This window comes from Dendrobates tinctorius, unplaced genomic scaffold, assembly GCF_039654945.1.
Source record: "Dendrobates tinctorius isolate UK_male_01 unplaced genomic scaffold, ASM3965494v1 ptg000082l, whole genome shotgun sequence".
Classification (NCBI taxonomy): Eukaryota; Metazoa; Chordata; class Amphibia; order Anura; family Dendrobatidae; genus Dendrobates; species Dendrobates tinctorius.
In genome coordinates this window covers 10,724,806-10,746,678 of record NW_027361750.1, presented here as the reverse complement: position 1 = coordinate 10,746,678, position 21,873 = coordinate 10,724,806, and the positions used below count along the sequence as shown (strand labels likewise).

The 21,873-nt window shown below is 43.8% G+C and overlaps 2 protein-coding genes across 3 annotated transcripts in view; one reads left to right on the top strand and one right to left on the bottom strand.

The window, feature by feature from the left end:
• Positions 1-18,629, top strand: part of TRIM55 (tripartite motif containing 55) — a 206,224-nt gene extending 187,595 nt beyond the window's left edge. Inside the window, exon 11 of the mRNA XM_073583912.1 lies at positions 17,716-18,629. Within this exon, the coding sequence (XP_073440013.1) occupies positions 17,716-17,838 (123 nt within the window). The 3' untranslated portion in view covers positions 17,839-18,629. The remainder of the gene's footprint in view (positions 1-17,715) is intronic.
• A 103-nt stretch (positions 18,630-18,732) lies between these two features.
• Positions 18,733-21,599, bottom strand: CRH (corticotropin releasing hormone). 2 transcript variants are annotated; one of them, XM_073583914.1, is made up of 2 exons: positions 21,304-21,599; positions 18,733-19,785 (listed from the first exon to the last, which is right to left on the bottom strand). In XM_073583914.1, exon 2 carries the CDS (start codon positions 19,764-19,766, stop codon positions 19,275-19,277), a length of 492 nt encoding a protein of 163 aa, XP_073440015.1. In that variant the 5' UTR covers positions 19,767-19,785; positions 21,304-21,599; the 3' UTR covers positions 18,733-19,274. The 2 variants fall into 2 exon arrangements, with proteins under 2 accessions (XP_073440015.1, XP_073440014.1); XM_073583913.1 differs by having other exon boundaries at positions 18,733-19,814; positions 21,304-21,598.
• Between the last annotated feature and the right edge of the window lie 274 nt (positions 21,600-21,873).

Sequence of the window (21,873 nt, the reverse complement as noted above, 5' to 3'; positions counted from 1 at the left end):
AAGTCGGGTTTCATGAAACGAAACCCGACCCTAGGATGAGGTCGGCCACGAGGTCGTCGACTTACGCGCCAAAGTCGCGTTTCAAAAGTTTGTTTTGCGCTCTTTTTCAGCCAATCAGGATCCACGGACACTGTGGGCAACGTGATGACATAGGCACGGGTCACCACCATCTTTCAGAAGGGCATGCAAGTGATTGGCTTGCTTTGGTGGGCGTCACAGGGGGTATAAAAGGGCGTGCACGCCGACCGCCATGTTACTCATGCTGATCTCAGAATAGAGAGAGCTGCTGCTGCTGCTGATTTTGTAGGGAGAGCGTTAGGCAGGGAAGAAGACACCAAAAACTGCTTCTGCTGCTAGCGATTTTGCCTGTACAACACACCAGTCACTGTGCAGTGCAAGGGGAGGCTATATAGTGGTGTATCAGTGGTGTTGGTTGTTGGGCTGCCTTCTAAGGCTTCGTGACATTCCTGCATTGCTGTTTACCCACTGCTCCACAAACTGCTTTTTTAAAAGCAATCCCAATTTTTTTTTTGTCCTGCTGAGAAGAAGAAAAAAAAACTGCTTCTGCTGCTAGCGATTTTGCCTGTACAACACACCAGTCACTGTGCAGTGCAAGGGGAGGCTATATAGTGGTGTATCAGTGGTGTTGGTTGTTGGGCTGCCTTCTAAGGCTTCCTGACATTCCTGCATTGCTGTTTACCCACTGCTCCGCAAACTGCTTTTTTAAAAGCAATCCCAATTTTTTTTTTGTCTTGCTGAGAAGAAGAAAAAAAAACTGCTTCTGCTGCTAGCGATTTTGCCTGTACAACACACCAGTCACTGTGCAGTGCAAGGGGAGGCTATATAGTGGTGTATCAGTGGTGTTGGCTGTTGGGCTGCCTTCTAAGGCTTCCTGACATTCCTGCATTGCTGTTTACCCACTGCTCCGCAAACTGCTTTTTTAAAAGCAATCACAATTTTTTTTTTTGTCCTGCTGAGGTACTGAGCGTGCATTTTTTCACACCATACAGCGGTGTACGCTCCTCACACAGTACCGTGTAACGGCTGTTATCACAGCCACAGTGAAGCTATCAGTGAGTCACTCTGTGAGAATAAGTCGAGGACATGTTCCGTTCTTACAGACCTGCACTCTAGGGAGATTCCAATTCTGCCCAATTCTACATACACCTTGTAGTTTGTGATACACTAGCCAATTTCTGCCTGTGACATAGCGCTCAGATATTCAGTGGGCCTCACACAATCCATAAGTGTTCAGTGTCCACAAGTGTGTGCAGAAATTAAAAATCTCCCTTATCCTCTAGTCACTTTGGTCACAGCTCTGCCATCGAGCCTCTGACAGAGCGCTCAGATACTCAGTGGGCCTCACACAATCCATAAGTGTCCAGTGTCCACAAGTGTGTGCAGAAATTAAAAATCTCCCTTATCCTCTAGTCACTTTGGTCACAGCTCTGCCATCGAGCCTGTGACAGAGCGCTCAGATACTCAGTGGGCCTCACACAATCCATAAGTGTCCAGTGTCCACAAGTGTGTGCAGAAATTAAAAATCTCCCTTATCCTCTAGTCACTTTGGTCACAGCTCTGCCATCGAGCCTGTGACAGAGCGCTCAGATACTCAGTGGGCCTCACACAATCCATAAGTGTCCAGTGTCCACAAGTGTGTGCAGAAATTAAAAATCTCCCTTATCCTCTAGTCACTTTGGTCACAGCTCTGCCATCGAGCCTGTGACAGAGCGCTCAGATACTCAGTGGGCCTCACACAATCCATAAGTGTCCAGTGTCCACAAGTGTGTGCAGAAATTAAAAATCTCCCTTATCCTCTAGTCACTTTGGTCACAGCTCTGCCATCGAGCCTGTGACAGAGCGCTCAGATACTCAGTGGGCCTCACACAATCCATAAGTGTCCAGTGTCCACAAGTGTGTGCAGAAATTAAAAATCTCCCTTATCCTCTAGTCACTTTGGTCACAGCTCTGCCATCGAGCCTGTGACAGAGTGCTCAGATACTCAGTGGGCCTCACACAATCCATAAGTGTCCAGTGTCCACAAGTGTGTGCAGAAATTAAAAATCTCCCTTATCCTCTAGTCACTTTGGTCACAGCTCTGCCATCGAGCCTGTGACAGAGCGCTCAGATACTCAGTGGGCCTCACACAATCCATAAGTGTCCAGTGTCCACAAGTGTGTGCAGAAATTAAAAATCTCCCTTATCCTCTAGTCACTTTGGTCACAGCTCTGCCATCGAGCCTGTGACAGAGCGCTCAGATACTCAGTGGGCCTCACACAATCCATAAGTGTCCAGTGTCCACAAGTGTGTGCAGAAATTAAAAATCTCCCTTATCCTCTAGTCACTTTGGTCACAGATCTGCCATCGAGCCTGTGACAGAGCGCTCAGATACTCAGTGGGCCTCACACAATCCATAAGTGTCCAGTGTCCACAAGTGTGTGCAGAAATTAAAAATCTCCCTTATCCTCTAGTCACTTTGGTCACAGCTCTGCCATCGAGCCTGTGACAGAGTGCTCAGATACTCAGTGGGCCTCACACAATCCATAAGTGTCCAGTGTCCACAAGTGTGTGCAGAAATTAAAAATCTCCGTTATCCTCTAGTCACTTTGGTCACAGCACTGCCATCGAGCCTGTGACAGAGTACTCAGATACTCAGTGGGCCTCACACAATCCATAAGTGTCCAGTGTCCACAAGTGTGTGCAGAAATTAAAAATCTCCCTTATCCTCTAGTCACTTTGGTTACAGCTCTGCCATCGAGCCTGTGACAGAGCGCTCAGATACTCAGTGGGCCTCACACAATCCATAAGTGTCCAGTGTCCACAAGTGTCTGCAGAAATTCATAATCTCCCCTGTCCTATAGACACCTTGTACCTTGTTTTACATTACTATATAGTTTGTTGGATTTTGTCTACATTTCTACCAAAAATGAGGAAGGCTGGTGGAAGAGGCCGTGGAATTGGGCGGGGGTTGGCAGCTGGTAATGATGGTGTTGGTGGTGGATCTGATGGTAGTGGCAAGAGCTAAATAGGACCGAATGCAGGAGGTGTTGAGCCTGCGTCATCGTCTGGCTACATAAGGCCTCGAACGCTTAGTTTTCTAGGAGTTGGCAAACCGCTTTTAAAGCCAGAGCATCAGGAAAAAGTTTTGTCTTACATTGCTGACTCAGCCTCCAGCTCTATCACCTCCTCTTCTTCAGTTGTAAAAAGTAAAAGCACTGAGTCATCATTGGAGGCTCATGTTCATGAACCACACCTTTCCTTGTGTCCTTCACCCCAACCAAGATTGAAGGATGACGCAGGCCATACTACTGATTACTCCATGGAGCTGTTTTCACATACCATGCCTGGATTATCAAGTGAAATGGTGAATTACCCTGGCCAAGATGAATCTGACATGGAGTGCACTGATACACAGCCGCTGATGGATGATTCTGCTGGTACATTCACTCAGAGCACTACATTGTCCTCGCAGTGTACAGAGCCAGATTCTGACCCTGATGAGACTCAGGTGCACCTTCCTGCACACTATACCACCATACACGGTGACACAGAGGAAGGTGCCCATGACATAGAAGAGGAGGTGATGGATGTCCCAGTTGTTGACCCAGATTGGCATCCATTGGGGGAAGAGGGTGCTGCTTCCAATAGCTCAGATGAGGAGCATCCACAGCAGACATCGACATCGCAACAGCTGTTATCTGGCAGGCCCGGAGCACTCCAAAGACAGGTTCCAAACATCAAAAGAGTTGCTGGACAGCTTGTCCAGAGGGTCAAAAGATCACAGCGTGCTAGGCCGCAAAATGTCTGCCAAAGTAGGAAGAGTGCAGTGTGGCACTTTTTTGAACAAAATCCTCATGATCAGGCCAAGGTTATCTGTAAGAAGTGCGCAAAGACCTTTAGCCGAGGGAAAAATCTGAAAAATTTGAATACCAGTTGCATGCTTAGACATTTAACCAGCATGCACTTGCAAGCGTGGACACAACACCAAACCTCAAGTGCCACATGTGCAACTGATCACAACAAAGGTAGTCAGCAACGCTACATTGTTTCCCCCACTGTAAGCCCACCGGTTAGCACAGCAGCAAATGTTGAGGTGTCGTTGCAAGGCCACAGCAGTCAGGGAATCCCACTGTTATATCAATGAAAGACTGATTCTAGGCCATCAGAAAGAACAACAACTCCATCACCATCATCAACCCTCTCTCAGTCCGCCCTGTCCACCGCTACTTCCACCATATGCAGCTCTCAAGTCCAGCTCACCCTCCCAGACACTATGAGTAGGTCAAGAAAGTACTCAGTCTCTCATCCGCGTACACTGGGTTTGAACGCCCACATTGCCAAACTAATCTCGTTTGAGATGATGCCCTTTCGGTTGGTGGAAAGTGCAGCTTTCCGCAAACTCATGGCCTATGCAGTACCACGCTATGACCTACCCAGTCGCCACTTCTTCTCTCGCAAAGCCATCCCAGCCCTCCACCATCATGTGAAAGACCGCATTGTCCATGCACTCAAGCAGTCAGTGAGCGGAAAGGTGCACCTCACAACTGATGCATGGTCCAGTCAGCATGGCCAGGGCCGTTACGTGTCCATCACTGCGCACTGGGTTAATGTAGTGGATGCAGGGTCCACAGGGGACAGCGGTGGTGGGACAGTGCTGCCTAGCCCACGGTATAGGAAACAGTTGGCTGTAGGCGTTCGACCCTCCTCCTCCTCCTCCTCCAGAAGCGAAAGCTCGTCCACAGAGCGCAGTCGTACGAGCACTCCATCTGCAGCTGCCACTGTTGCACACGATGTGTCCCCCTATCGAGCAGCTAGTGGAAAGCGTCAGCAGGCTGTGTTGCAGATGATGTGTTTGGGCGACAGACACACCGACGAGGTGCTGGCCGAGTACTTTCAGCGACAAACTGAGTCATGGCTGGGCAGTGTACATCTTGAGGCAGGCAAGGTAGTTAGTGATAACGGCCGTAATTTTGTGGCAGCCATAGCCCTTTCAAAACTCAGCCACATACCTTGCTTGGCTCACACCTTGAACCTGGTGGTGCAGTGCTTCCTCAAAAATTATCCGGAGTTAACAGCCCTGCTCCAGAAGGTGCGAAGACTGTGCGCGCACATCCGCCGGTCGCCTGTACACTCCGTTCGTATGCAGAAGCTGCAGCGATTGCTCCACCTTCCCAACCACCGCCTCATTATCGACATTGCAACAAGGTGGAACTCCACCCTGCACATGGTGGAGAGGCTGTGCGAGCAGAGGCAGGCCATAATGCATTTGTGGGAGGATACACGGCCAGGCACTTTGAGAGCAGACATGGAGTTGACAGGTGTGCAGTGGTCGAAGCTGAAAGACCTCTGTAAAGTCCTTCAGTGTTTTGAGGAATGCACACGGCTGGTAAGCGCAGACGACGCCATCCTAAGCATGAGCATCCCACTTATGCGTCTGCTCATGCAAACTTTGACGCACCTTAAGGAGCAGGCTTCTGCAGCCAATGTTGATGAGGAGGAGGGATTCCTTGATGACATTCAGCCATTGTCTGATCAGGGACCTCTCCTGGACGAGGTGGAGGAAGAAGAGGAGGAGGAGGATGATGGGGATGATTACTTAGGGGAGGAGGATGCATCTCGTGGGGCAAGTGAAAACGTTGGTGTGGCAAGGTCTGGTACAGGGTTTGTGCGTGACTGGAGGGATGTGGATTTGCCAGAAAGTGCTCCTCCAACCAGCACTCGCAGTGCATCATTGACACCAGGAACATTGGCCCACATGTCAGATTATGCCTTGCGGATCCTAAAAAGGGACCCCCGCATTGCCAAAATGATGAACGATGACGACTACTGGTTGGCCAGCATCCTGGATCCACGCTATAAAGGCAAATTACAAAACATCATGCCACAGGAGAACCTTGACCTAATATTGGCTAATAAACAAGCAACTCTGGTAAATCGGTTGCTTGAGGCATTCCCAGCACACAGCAGCAGTGATGGTTCTCACACGAGCCGTACGGGCCGGGGGCAGCTTGGCAGAGGTATTCGTGGTGCACACAGCAGAAGTGGCGTTGGAGACAGGGGTTTCATGACAATGTTGTGGACTGATTTTTCAAGTACCGCTCACACAACTGGTAATACTGCATCGATGGAAAGTGACAGGAGACAGCAGTTGTCAACTATGGTTACAAACTACTTTTCCTCCCATATCGGTGTTCTCCCACACAGGTCATTCCCCTTTGACTATTGGGCCGCTAAACTGGACACCTGGCCTGAATTGGCACAATATGCCTTACAGGAGCTCGCTTGCCCAGCTGCAAGTGTGCTATCAGAAAGAGTCTTCAGTGCAGCTGGATCAATCCTGACAGAAAAAAGGACCCGTCTGTCAACCCAAAATGTGGATGATCTAACCTTCATTAAAATGAACCATTCATGGGTTTCCAAGGATTTTGTCCCACCTTCCCCTGATGACACATAGGGTGACAGAAAAATGGCTTGCTTTGGTCCACCTCTTCCTGGGACTTGACCTATTTCACCTTTTGCATCAGCTGAATGTCCAACATCAACATATGCCACTTTCTAAAACTCCCTAACTGTGCTGCCTCCCCCCCATGGCCGGGGTCACCACCTAGCGCACGACACCGTGCGAGTGCCGTTGCCCTGGACAGGTGGGTAGGCCGACTCTTGGGCGCGGGCACTGGCACAGGGTCCCTCATAGTGCAATCAAGTGTCTCTGACGGTGGTGGTGCACACCCGCCGTCAGACACACCGCCGTACTATGAGGGGCCCAGTGCCAGTACCGACGCCCATGAGTGGGCCTCCCTTGCTTGGGCAGGGCCCCAGCATTTGCAATCTTTACCTCTCCCTGCTCCTCCGCTGTGTAGTCTGGGCCTGACACCATTTGAGCCTGCCTCCTGATGTATAGACATATATTTTGAATGTGTACGCTATCCATACATGTTATCTGGGGATACGGTACCCTTTCTCACCTTTGTGCAATCACGTGCAATCCATACTGGGCCTAACACCGTCTGAGCCTGTCTCCTGATGTATAGACATATATTTTGAATGTGTACGCTATCCATACATGTTATCTGGGGATACGGTACCCTTTCTAACCTTTGTGCAATCACGTGCAATCCATACTGGGCCTAACACCGTCTGAGCCTGCCTCCTGATGTATAGACATATATTTTGAATGTGTACACTATCCATACATGTTATCTGGGGATACGGTACCCTTTCTCACCTTTGTGCAATCTCGTGTAATCCATACTGGGCGTGAGAACGGCTGGCGAGCTGTTAAGCAAGCTACAGCACCTGTGGTTTGCATACGTAAGTTTTTCATTTTTTCAGGAATGACGGTTAGGCCTAATTCCGGAACTGCGGTTGACCTGCACTTACTGGGAAATCATTGTTCGTGGGTAATAATTGTAATCAGTGATCCCCATCACTAACGTTGTTCAGCGGGTTATCTGCACCTGTAAGCGACAAACGCTGGCCTTTTCAGTGTAGCGCACATGCAGCCACGGACATGTAAGGGCATGACACACCAGTTATTGGCCAATCTCATGTGCCAGAGCCTCACGTGTCCCTCTAGTAAGCCGGACTCGGACCGCGGGGCATGACGGAGTCTCGTTCGTTAACGGAATTAAGCTTGCAATGTGTGCATCTGTTCTGTAGCTGGCATGGTTGAGGTTTCCCAGGTGGAGTCGAATTTAACCGTAGGCTCCACTCCTGGTGGTGCCCTTCTGGACATTCCTTTAAGGTTCAGCTTTGCAACCATACTGCCCACGTGAAACAAACACTTTGCCTTCATGAACGCTGTTTGGAGGGTCATGACTCGTGGGAATAACGCCGCCCAATCAGTTAACCTGCTAGAGAGATCGTTCGTTGCTCCCAAGCATGACATCACACTCCCACTGTGGCGACCGTACTCCTGGGGGCGACACAAGTGCACTGATGCCCAGCCACTGCTCGATGAATCTGCTGGTACATTGACCCAGACCACTACATTCCCCTCGCACGCTACACGGCCTGAATCTGACCCTGATGAAACTCAGGTTACCCTTCCCATATACAGTTCCATCTTACACGGTGACAAAGAGGAAGCTGCAGATGAAAGTGCAGGTTCGGCCCACCCGCCATCAGACACACCACCGTACTATCAGAGGCCCTGTGCCAGTGCCGTCGCCAATGAGTGGGCCCCCCCTGCTTGCTCAGGATCACAGCACTTGCAAGGTTGAAATACTGTGCAGTGAGATGGAAGATGGGAACGACGAGGAGTCCAGACTAGTACAGGGATTCCCTAGCGAGGAGACTTATTTGATTGTTTTCAATGTTGGGACAGCAATTTTTGGGGAGCACTATACTCTGGAGAATGATAGATGGGGCCCACCATACACTGGAACATTCCAAAGGTGGACATCAGACACTGGAGCAGCATTTACAGGGCCCATTATACACTAGAGCATTAGAAATGGGGCCCATTATGTTTGGAGCATTATTTGGGCCCATAAGACAGTGGAGCTTCATCCATGGGGACCAACATATACTGTAGCATTATGTGGAGCTCATCATATACTGTTTCAAACATTATATGGGACCAATGATTCTGTATGGAGAAATAGATGGGCCTTGTCATGAGATGTAAAAAGTGAAGTATTTTTCATTGTACTATACCTCTATTTCTCTGCCGTATCGGAGCATGATGAGTTGTGGTATGTGTTAAAGGGGCGCTCTTTCGCCCAGGGCACATGAAAACCTGGAGCCAGCCCTCCCCCCCCACAACTTTAGCCAAATAACCCCCATTTTTCAGTGCGTAACTTGTATTATGAAGTTAATTAAGGTTGACAAGCTTAAGTAAGAAGAATTGATGCTTTTGGCATTCAAATGGGCACTGTAGGTGTGTTTCCTGTCCTCCTCTCACTGCCGACTTTTATTCCCCATTGACTTACATTGGGTTTCATGTTTCGGGACGACCCCGACTTTTCCCTATAATCGGACGATCTTGCTCGACCCGACTTTTGGAAAAGTCGGGTTTCACGAAACGAAACTCGACCCTAAAAAAACAAAAGTCGCTCAACTCTATCAATGACAGCTTGAAGTCTTTTATGGTAGTTGTGGATGAGGGTCTTTATTTTCTCAGATGGTAAAGCTGCCCACTCTTCTTGGCAAAAATCCTCCAGTTCCTGTAAATTTCTGGGCAGTCTAGCATGAACTGCACGCTTGAGATTTCCCCAGAGTGACTCAGTGATATTGAGGTCAGGAGATTGAGATGGCCACTCCAGAACCTTCACTTTGTTCTACTGTAGCCAATGACAGGTCGACTTGACCTTGTGTTTTAGATCGTTGTCATTTTGGAACGTCCAAATACTTCCCATGCGCAGCTTCCGGGCTGATGATTGCAAATTTGCCTCCAATAACGTGCTGCATTCATCTTTCCTTCAACTTTGACCAAGTTTCCTGTGCCTTTGTAGTTCACACGTCCCCAAAGCATCAACGATCCACCTCCGTGCTTCAATTTTGGTCTCATTACTCCAAATTTCCTTGTTGCAGAAGTTTTGAGGCTTGTCTCTGTACTGTTTTGTGTATTGTAGGTGAGATACTTTGTGGCGTTTGTGCAGTAATGGCTTTCTTCTGGCGACTCGACCATGCAGCCCATTTTTCTTCAAGTGCCTTCTTTATTGTGCACTTTGGAACAGCCACACTGCTAGTTTTCAGAGAGTCCTGTACTTCAGCTAATGTTATTTGTGGGTTTTTCTTTGCATCTAGAACAATTTTCCTGGCAGTTGTCGACAAAATGTTTGTTGGTCTACCTGACCATGGATTTGTTTTTACAGAGCCCCTGATTTTCCATTTGTTAATCACAGTTTGAACGCTGCTGACTGGCATTATCAATTCCTTGGATATCTTTTTCTATCCCTTTCCTGTTTTATACAGTTCAACTACCTTTTCCCATAGATCCGTTGACAATTCTTTTGCTGTTACCTTTAGTAGCCATTCAAACCCATTTGTGTCCACATCTGTGCATGTTATCTGGGTAAAATAACCAGGGTGTGTGAACTTTAGATCAGGGCCATTCCATTTGGATGTTTTGGGTTGTCATTATGATTTAAAAAGAGAAAAAACAGTAGTTTGACAATAAATGACTTCACCCAACCACTAACAATGAGTGGAGAAAAAGTTTGTGTTATCATTCGTATTCTCTGAAAAAAGGCCAAGAAAGCAAAAATTCTGCCGGAGTGTGTAAACTTTTGAGCACAACTGTACATATATATGTATGTATATATGCATAACGTATTATAATCGTTGCATTCACTTGTTTTTATTTGCTTTTTGCAATCTATTTTATAGTTTTATTATGCCCTATTCTAAGTCAATTTATAAAATCACTTCTCTAATAAAGTGACGTGGTCAGCAGGATCTATGTTAATATGAAGAGTACTAAACACAGGCAAATTCATCTGTCTCACTGATGTCCAATCTTTTCATTTAAAACCTATTGACCACACAGTTTTCAGGCTACTTTAGCAGTGATTGATTGCCATTCCTAAAGACCCATTGCCCACAAGGACCTAATTATTTAGGCTTAGCTAAAGTAGTGTATGATTTTGCTGACTGAGCGCAATGTTATGTTAAAAAAAAAAATCATTTTGGCCTTTCAGGGAATCAGAGCAAAGGAAATTGGCATCAATAAGGGTCTATGAATGCTAATAATTCTTCAGAATGGATATATCTCAATACAGTGAAAGCAGAAAAATGACTTTTAAGATATTATAGACCTGACTCTTATTATCGCTGGACACAATACAGGCGCTGTATAGTAGAGTCTGACTAACAAGATTAGCATTTATCTTTTATGTCTCTAATGCAACTAATGTAGGAGACGAATAAATTATAGATTGTTTAGTAATAAAAATGATCTATGCTGAATTAATGAAGGTTAAAGAGGTTGTCTGCTTTGGACTATCCCCGCGGCGTTACCACAGGGGACCCGATACATCATACACTTCATTACGTAGTAGGTTGTCCATGTAATAAACGCAAATAGCGTGGCCTCAGAGGGCGAGAGAAGCTCCTTGTAGCTGCTCTACATTCTGGCTAATGATGGTGAAAGTCCTGAATGGGGAATCCTTTCTATTAAAGCAAACCTCCTTAATCGGTAATTTTTAAAATTCTATTAATTTACAGTAAAGTATTTTTCCTTAGAGGGGTATTCCCATCTCCAAGATCCTATCCCACTATGCAGTAGGTGTAAAAATAATAATATTAGCAAATACCTCCAAATAGAAATGTAGGATAGTTTTTCTGATTTGCTATGTCTCTTTCCTCATGGGCAGGCATTGCAGGACCTTAGGTATCTATGGTTACGGCCACTAGCAACTAGCTAACTGTTACTAAATTAGTGGTCATAGTTATGGATACCTAAGGTCCTGCAATGCCTGCACATGAGGAAAGAGACATAGCGAATCAGAAAAACTTTACTACATTTCTAATTGGAGGTATTTGCTAATATCATTATTATTATTATTATTACACCTGCTACATATTGTTTCTTAATGTATGTAGCTCTCAAAATAAAATATACAATATTTCCACAATTAATTGGAGAAAAAATTGATCATTGCTCAAAATAGTCTACTAACTATACCGCCTGTTTATTAGAAACGTTTTATAGCATTTGATAGTATTGTGTAACAGCATTAATGGTGATCCGCCTTCTGTTATCTGGTCCACAAGTATCCACCAGATGAACTAGGCTTCACAAAAAGAGAGGGTGACCCAAAACAAAATTAAGAGTCCAATACTTAGTTTATCCTTTCGTATGCAGTCAGAAATAGCCATCATAAGTATGAACTGTCGTCCAATGCCAAAGTGCAAATATTCTATTTGTCCAGGTCATCATGAGTCTACTATGGTTAAGGGCACCCGCGATACTCAGATATAGCCTTAGGCTATGTTCCAGTAATCATCAGAACATTTCCAGCAGCAATTTGTTGACAAAAAAGTTATGTAGACACAACTTTTTGGTCCGTCTGAAAAAAAAATCTCATTTCAACTGAATCTGCTTTTTTTAACATTGAAGTCTATGGAAAACCTATCCCACTTGAAAGGGATCCAATTTTTGCTTACTGTAGGAAAAATTAATATTTCACATATACTCCTGGACATGTGAACTTTCAAGTGATCATCTATTTGAAACTGATCCAGTAAGCAAAAAACAGATCCTTTTTAAATGGGAGAAACACTGATGGCTGTTTAACAGATACATTTTCCATAGACTTCAATGTTAAAAAAGTATCCACTTGAAATCAGTTTTTTTCAAAAGGATAAAAAAGTTGGGTCTGCACAAGAGATCGCTGCTGGATCTGTTTCTAACAGATAATTACTTGAAATGTAAACAGCCTTAGGCCTCCTTCACATGTCCGAGTTTTAGGTACGTGTGGCATCTTTTTTTTTTTCACAGATACCACATGTACCCATTATAATCTATGGTGCTGCACAAATGTCTGTGTGCTTGCTCGGACCATATGTTCGTGCAAACCACATTGAGACATGTCTATTGTTTACCAGCGGTATGCATGACAAGGGCCGGTGCAAGTCTATGGGTCCGTGTAAAACAAGGACAGCACACTGATGATATCCATAGGTCATCCATGTGCCATCTGTTTGCGATACATGTTTAACATTGCAAAGAATAGGAGAAGCTTTGGAATTATTTTTTCTTACTGAAAAAAATGGATGGCACACTGATCCAAAACACTGATGACACCCGTAATGTTTTTTTTCTCGGTACCAGTATTATACGTACGTGTGCCTGACACAGGATACACCTATTCAATGCCAAAGAAAAACTTGGGTTTATTTACTCAAGCTTTTCTTTTAGAGCGCAGTTACTCTTTTTATATGTGGAACTAAAAATTAAAATAAAACTTATAACTGTATTTGTACTGAAATAATTTTCATATAATACCCTGAGGATAGGGAATATAAAAGGGACAACACCGCGCAGGATCTAAGCTCAATATTAAAAGTATCACAAATAAAAGTGCAAAGCTGATGCACTCACCAGGTCTGCTGCATGGCTCCTAGTTCACGAGGCAATCCTCAATCGTCCGCAGGTGAAAGTGGAAAAATGGTGCCGGCGCTTCCGAAAATTATATAGTGTGTTAAAATGGCTTATTGAAAATGTTTTTTGTTCTGCATGTACCAAGTAGAAACAAGTAAAAAAACAGTAAAGCCAACACGTTTTGGCTTGAAAAGAGCAAAAGCCTTCATCAAGTAAATTATACAACCTTAATTTATGGTATAATTTACCTGATGAAGGCTATTGCTCTTTTCAAGCCGAAACGTGTTGGCTTTACTTTTTTTTTCTTGTTTTTACTTGGTACATGCAGAATAAAAAACTTTTTTAATAAGCCATTTTAGCACACAAAGCGCCGGCACCAGTTTTTTTTGCATCTTTCCTGTACTGAAAAAAGTAATCCTAACATACATAATGATAAAAGTGCCAAGATGGGATTCTATGCAATATAATATATAATGTAATATATAAGTAGTGGTGTAAATAATTGCTGAAATGACTAAATCTGCTGCATCAATTCACGATTTTGCTTAGTTATTAAACTTTGTCAATAATTGCATCTTTATATAAAACAGGCACAAAAGTCCAAAATGACCTTTAGTAAGTAATGGTATGGAATTGAAATCATCCACAAATGGTTCTCAGTAAATATCTCCCCTGGTGAAATTCACATGCTGATGTTTGCTTTCATGGGAACTTTAAAATGTCATCAAAGGAGAAACCTGGAAAGACAATAACTAATGACATAACCACCCCAGGTTAGTTTAATCTATCCATACTCCTACAACTGCCTATGCTAGCGCTATGGTCGGGGACAAGGCAGATTTAGTTATACTATAGGAAAGGCAATTAACCACTAACATGATAAGCAGAGTATTTCCTGTAAGGCTTATTTTAAATGCTGCTTTTGGACTCCATCTTCAGTACACAGAATATATCATCTCAGTGACATCAATTACGTGGAAATTGGATGAAGAACATTCTGTGGACAATAAAACCTGGAGATTATACTATTACTGAAACATCTGTATCAGCATTGTTAGATTATGTACTTGGGGGTCATTGAGAGGACATGTAACATAGAACAGGAACATTCCCTGCGAGGACAGGTACTCTCATTGCTGTAACATTGTTGTAACACACTTAGACATTTTGTGTCACATTTTGAAGTCAAATAATCTTCGGTTCTCTTAAATTAGAAATTTTGTAGACCACTTGTTGTTTGGCTACTTGGATCTTCAATGAACCAGAGAATGAGATGATCCTAAAAATTACACTAAACGGAACCTCTCTTGTTCCTAAACGCTGGTAACTTGATAATGCTGTTTGACCATCTTATTGAAAGTGTGGCTACCGGGAGAAAATAGACTTTATTCCTCACGGGAGCCGGAAGCTTTCAGTCATAGAGCTGTGCTTGGCAGGGCTACAGTCGTCACTCTACAGCATTGTGATTGGTGGCTCTAATCACGCACTGGTACTTTGACTGACAGTTCCCTCTGCATCACATCTTTGCAGAGCGAACTGTCAATCAAAGTGACAAGATGTGTTCACACTACAGCCGCCGCTCAGAATGCCGTGAGCTGTGACTGTAGCCGCACCAGGCACGACTCTATGACTGAAAGCTGACAGCTCTCAGAGAAATAAAGCTTTTTGTAAGGCAGCCAAACAGTATTGTAACACTATTAATCTGCAGATTAACCTTATATCTGCAGCTTAATAGAGTTTGCGGGCAAGACACTTTAAAATATTTTCAATACCCCTCTTTGTTCTATCAATTAATTTAGTGCAATCAGAACTATACAAAGTAATCAAAAAAGACAAGATTATGGGAAAAATCAAAATATTGCACTAAATCCATCACTATCCAAAGGAAAGTAATAAAAAAAGGATTTGCTTAAATAATCAGCTTAACTCATTTACTATGAAGCAGTGTGGTGATTCCACATCTCCGTATCGGTGTATATTGTTTCTCTTTTCTTATTATTTTTTTTAATAAGCCTGGATAATGTTCACTACATGAAGATCAACTTGAACAGTGAAACTATGATAATACTTTGTGTGCTGTTCTTTAGGATTGAGCTGTAACATTGTATGGTTTTTGTAAAATGCTGCGCTTCTTGTATCACTGGCAGTAAATTGTTGAGGCTTTATTAATCACCTTGCTTTTCATTTCATACTTATTACTTCATCTTTGAATTTGAATTAATAATTCAGTTTTGATTATTAATATAAGTGGCGCTATCACGGTTGCAGAACCTGCCGTTAGTTTTGTGATGCAGTGGAAACATGGTAGATTATGGAATATTTTAGTGAAATGCTTACAATGGCAATGGTAAGTGCTGCAATGTGTGATATAATGTATGTAAAACTGTAAAGAAGTTATGTGATCCTTTTTTTTTTAAAATGTTCATGAATGCAATTTAGAAGACAAACATAGGCCTATCGTATGTCTGCACAGTATATTTTACTTTTACCTAATGAAAGTGGAACGTATCAAGGTGTTAAAGGGAACCTGTCAGATGATGTTTGCTGCCTAAACTACGCTGCCCAATTCAGAGCCTGGCTGCACGATTGCAGCCAGGTATATATTTCTTCTGAAATGCTCCATGTGTTCAGAAACAATACAGTTTATAGAACTGGGGATCATAAACAGAGACTAGACTAGCCTGACGACAACGCCGGCTGAATTCACCGCTCTACTTAATTGATAGGTTACTTCCATGTGTGCACGTAGTGAGAGACCTATCAATCACCATGAGCGGTGCTGGGAAAAGCCAGCCGGCGCTGACGCAGGACCAGTCTCGTCTCTCCCTAGGATCTCCCAGCAGAACATCAAACTACATTTTCTATGAAATATCAGAGTATTTGAGAGAAAAATACACTTTGCTCAAATCGTCATTGTTTAAATTGCCTTAACTTGTATTGAATTTATTATCTGTACATGTCCCCGCTTAATTGTAAAGCGCTGCGGTATATGTTGGCGCTATATAAATAAAAATTATTATTATTATTAATCGTGCAGCCATGCTCTGATTTATGCTGCCCATGGTGTCATCAACATGCATCAGCTGACATTCCCTTTCAAGGTTGTTGCCCAGGAAGATTTAATTTTTTTTACTATGGGCCTAAGAACGAATAGGCAGGTAAATGCTAACTACCTGCCTATCATGCCTGATGCTGATCTCTGTCGGCACAGAGTGGTTACAGAGCACTCCTGAAGGCGATTCAGCGGCTTCCGCTGACGTCATGTAGTCAGAGCAACTGCTTCTCTTCCGGGATGCTCTGTCGATGTGGCCTGGCTGCTAACGTCATACTGATTGACAGCCGGCTTCCCGCTACCTGTCAATCACCATGACGTCTGCAGTCACGCCACATCGACAGAGCATCCCGGAAGAGGAAGAGCTGCCCTGACTACGTGCTTTGGTGCTGGCACTGAGTAGAACAGGCAGGTAGTTGAAACTGGTAGCAACTTCCTGCCTGTTCATTTTTAGACCCATAGTGAAGAAAAAAAAAATAAAACAGTCCTGGACAACCCCTTTAAATTAAAATACTACCTCCAAGCATCTTGATCCATTTTGTCACAAATATATTTCACATTTTAAATATATGCTACATATATACTGTATATCGATACACATAAGATAAACGTTGGCCGAATGTGGTGATTTTGATAAGATTGGTCGTTGAGCTTATATGTATGGATAGCATACTATGATTTTCTGACAGATATTTAGGTAAAGAAGCATGAAAGATTTCAACCAGCCTGATCCTTACATTGCTGCTGCAGATACACGCCTGACAGAGGGATCTGGCAGCCGCTTCTTACATAAGCCTGTTTCTTATATCTTACCTAAATTCAGCTGACTACAATTCTGTGTACTTTGTACATGCAAAATGTTTTGTCTGGCACAGGTAGGGTTGCAACATCACAATTTATAACCCTGGCTGCCAAACTGTTTCCATAGGAAACTATTGGATTTTTAGGGGTGGATATACTATTGGTGCAGCCTGAGGCAAGGGGTCCCACTTCCACCTCCAAAACAGCAACCCACTTCTGTCATAGACACAACTATTGGAATGTAAGGGGCCCATAAACTGTTCACAAGGGCTCTGTTCAGCCTGTGTCAGCCACTTTCATCATTTCCCCTTCTAATGAGATATTTGAGCGAGATCTTAGCCTTATCAGTGCAAGATATGAAAACAATGGCGGTATTGAGTCCATCTTGGGCAGCAACTGGAGGACCACGCTACATCATCTAGTAGACACAGATCATTATATTATTTCACGTGTCTTACAGATTCCATTCTATGAGGTAGAACCGCCAGCGTTGAAAAATGGTGTATTCCTAAAAGGATCTTCAGAATGCATTGGAGCATCTCGCGCCCCATAACTATGCACCCGAAACGTAACTGCATCTATAACTTGAGCGCTATTTATGTAAACCATGGAAACCCTTTAATAAAACATCTTCAGACATTTATTACATTCTCCAGCATAATGATTATGGAAGAAATGCAGATCTGATAATTCCACTATAACCTCCAGCCCAGTTTTGGTATTTTGGTTGAAGACGATGGTCTGATACGCAGAACTCTTCATTGAAATGTCGCCATCTTTTTTTTTTTCTCATATAAACCTATTTGTCTTGCAGACTGGGCCTGAGACATTACTCCAAGAAGATGCTCAAGGGACTCCAGAATCTAATCAGTCCGGCAACACAGACACCTCACGTCATGTGTTCTCTTTTTCCTGGCTTAATACATTACCTGAATAAGTGTCTGATTGTGGGAAACCTGCATTTGTCTCCAGCACCAGCATGAACCCCCCCCCCCCAAGAGCAAAGTCAGTGGATCCCCTATTAGTTATCACAGTTGTCGTCATCATCATCAGCACATTTGTTTCTGCCTATATCTACTTCTACCCTAATCCGTCACACTGATGACATACCAGGCTTCCCAATATTAATTTCCATAAAATTAATCATTACACAATAGAAACTGACATTGGGGTCCAAACACTACTTTGATAATTCCATCCATTCTGCTTTGTGCCCCCCTTTATATCAGCAGAGTAATGTGTGTGTGTATGTCTGTGCCAGTGTGTATAACGTGTTGTCTTACCCACACAAATTCTTCTTTTCACCTACTTGAAATAACTAACGCTAGACTGAAGAGAGCTGGTACCTGAAGGGGTTAACTTCCAAGAAGCACAAAAAAAAACCTTAGTGATTGCGGTTTATTTTATGGTATAATGAGCAAAAAAAAAAAAAAAAGTGAGTTACCATGATATAGTCATACAAAAAAACACAGATAAGAAACACTCAGCTCCATGTAATATTGTAGATCACAAAGCATTAAATGGAAATCTGCAAAGGTGGTCAACTTTACCATACCAGAATATTGTCTGATCCTGACAACCTGTTACCTCCTTTTACAGATATCTTAGGTCACTCTGCAAGATATTCTCATTTCTCTGGGATTTTGTGTCATTTTTTTAATTATTTTTTTTTGCCACCACCAAAATTCTCTTGTTTTACCATCTCATTCCTTTTTTTTATTAAACTTAGTGTCATCTATCCACTATCATTAGTTCGAAAAACCCCAAGTCAGGACCATCTGTTCTCGGTCTACTTCCATACATATCCCCCCAATAAATTAAGATGGACAGATCAAGCTTTGCAGATTTTATTAAAAATATAGATATTAAACATTATGTTTACACACCAATGTTGTGCCAGTTCTGAAAAGATGTTTTTTATTATGGAAATGTATACAATAAACTTTTGATGCAAAATAAATTACAGCAAACTATTTCTGTTGTTATTTGTCTTTCACTTCCCGTAGGAAACCCCGACGGGTCCGGTAGATTTAGCTAGTTCAGATTGTACAGCCTATTCCCAATCTGTTTTTTTTTCCTAAGGATTTTCATATATTACAAAAGTAACCCCCCCCCAAATAAAAATAAATTACAAATTACATCTGTTGCCTGGTGCATGCTGATAAACAGATCTAGGCTCTCACCTGGGGACTAGCAGCAGAGCATTGCTTTGTCTTGCTGGCCCCACAGGCACCCAAGGGGTTATGGAGTGGAGTGCATCCTCTATGTCTGAAGCTATAGAAAAATAAACACATGGAATCAGGGCAGCACATGGTACATCATACTGTATAGTTTGTGCTAGATGCAGGAAACTCTTTGGTAGGTGACAGTGGGTTACTTCCCAATAATGTCCATCAGTTTCCTGTTGCTGTGAGCTTGCTGGGCTATCTGCTCCGCTCTGGCCATTTCCAGGACCTCCCGAAGCAGATGGAAAGTGAGATCCAAGGATATAGGAGGCTCTTCTGATCTTTTGCCTCTTTCTGTAGGTTCCTCCTGAGTGCTGTATGGGGAATTGGCTCCCTCCAGGATCCCAGCTCTCAGCCCCTGCTGCTGCCCACCCCACTGCTGGGGCTGCAAAGCCCTGACAAAGTTACTGGAGGTGGCATCAGGGAGGCGGATTGCTCCTAGTAAAGAATTTGGGGGATATTTGTGGAGGTTCCCAAGGCGGATGAAATATTCTTCTCCCATACGAAGTAAAAAGGGCTGGTACTCAGACAGGGGAGACCCAGCAGAAGAGGCTGGAGGCTTGCTGAAGGCTCTGCACTCCTGGCAGGGAAGGAGGGCGACCAAGAGGATCCCCACACACACCCAGACCTGGAACTTCATGTTACTCCGAAAACCGAATCTGGAACGGAAAAGATTGGCAGGGGAGACCTGAAATAAAAGGGGGAAGGAACCGGTAAGAAAGTGAGAAGACAGCAGGGAGAGGGAAGGAGATGCCAAGGAGTCAGCTGTCCAAGGTGCTGAAACCCCCGACCATCAGCAAAGGCTTCATACTGTCACAGCTCCAGACTAAGGGGTTCTCCTGCATGTAAGTGACCACTGTCACAGCATGTCGTGACATTACCAGCACAATATGTCTCTAACTGCACTAATGCTAAACTTCTATACTTCTTTACACAGCTATAAGTATTCTACCCTTGTCCCGATATTTCCTTCATGACACTAAGCCTTCATCTGTAATATCACAGCTGAGAACTAGCTCCAAACTAAGGGTTTCTCTTTCCAAACATATATATTACATCTATGTCACCACTGTCACAGCATGTCGTGACATTACCAACATGCCAATACAATATATCACTAACTGCACTGCTGTTTAACTTTTATTCACAACGATAATTCTTCTCTCTAGAACTGTATCCCGATATCTCCATCACGACACTGAGCCTTCATCTTTATTATCACAGCAGAGAAAAAGCTCCATACTGTTTCTCCTGCCAAACATCTATATTGCATCTATGCCACCATTGTCACAGCATGTCGTGACATTACCAACACCATATCAGGTCACTAACTGTAGGAGATAAGTTCTCTCCCAATAACTATTTCCCGATCTCTCCATCCCGACACTGAGCCTTCATCTGTGATATCACAGGAGGTGAATGATCAGGACACAAATTACCTGCAGATACTTATCACTATCGCGGCTAAATCGTCAGATTACAGGAGTAATGAAGAAGACTAATCCCAGAAGTGTCAACTGGGGAGCGGGAAAAATGCAGAAAAATGCAAGAGGGACAATGTGACAAAATCTGATCAGAAGAGAGGAGATAAAGCGAATGTAAAGCAAAGTTATACCACTGAGCAATGGCAAAAAATACTGTGGGTAAAGTAGAGATCATGTATAAGAGGTAAAATGTAAATCAAATATTATACCACTTATTAAAGGAAACAATATATATTATGGGTAATATCCAGGTATCTGATTTTATGTGAGGTTTATAAGCAAAAAATATATCTCTTTGTAATGGAAAAAAATGAATATATGAGGGATATCAAAGTAAAGCAAAAATGATGCCCCTTAATAATGGAGAAAATAAAGGAGGTGATGAGAGATCTGATCACATGAGAGAAGCACTTAGTAATGTAAAGCTTCATATGTCAGGGGTGTTGTGGACACAGCTGATCCTAACAAAGTACCAAGAGAAATGGAAAGGATACATGATGACAGCACTTAGCAATGCAGAAAGTGAAGCCATGAAGGATGATGGACAGATCTGAAGAAGGACCTGGAGCAGATGTCCTACCTGCCTGGAAGCTGCTTTACTTTGTCAGCCCCTTACTCCTATCTCTGCATCTACACTGGAGCTTAGGAGAAGCTCAGCATGTTGTGCCGGGGTCCCCAGAGTAGATCACTTACTCGCTCACTGAGGGTCCTGTGTGTGGCTGGGCAGGATCACAGCATGGACGGAAGGTCGGAGCTCGGTCTGTCCTCTGCCGCCGCGGTGCCCTCGCTCTTCCTTATGAGGACATGTCGGGATCCCTTACCACAAGGAGCCCTGGTGCTGGATTTATAGCTCCGAGCCTCTTCCACGATCACGCAGCTCTTGCCTAATAAGCTGACGCTCTCTTGACAACTATTGCGTGCTGCTCCTCTACTGAATAAATAATGGCTCCTCGGAGCAATGGGCAGAGTTCTGCTATCACAACAATGCATCTCACAGCCAATTATCCTCCCAGATATTTATCGCCTCGTCGGTGACGTCAGTGACACCTGGAGTGGAAGCGAAATTCACAAGTCTCCCATTGACAAAAAAACTTGAATGAAATTTCTCAAGTGTGCTCAGCAACATCAAGTGATCGTCCACTGGCGCAGGTCACTGGGAGCCCCGAGCTCTGCCTCTGCAATCCATCTCCTGGGCACAGGATTAATGGTGGGGACAGGATGATCAAGAAGGGAAATGCACAATGACTTTTACTATTTCTAGAA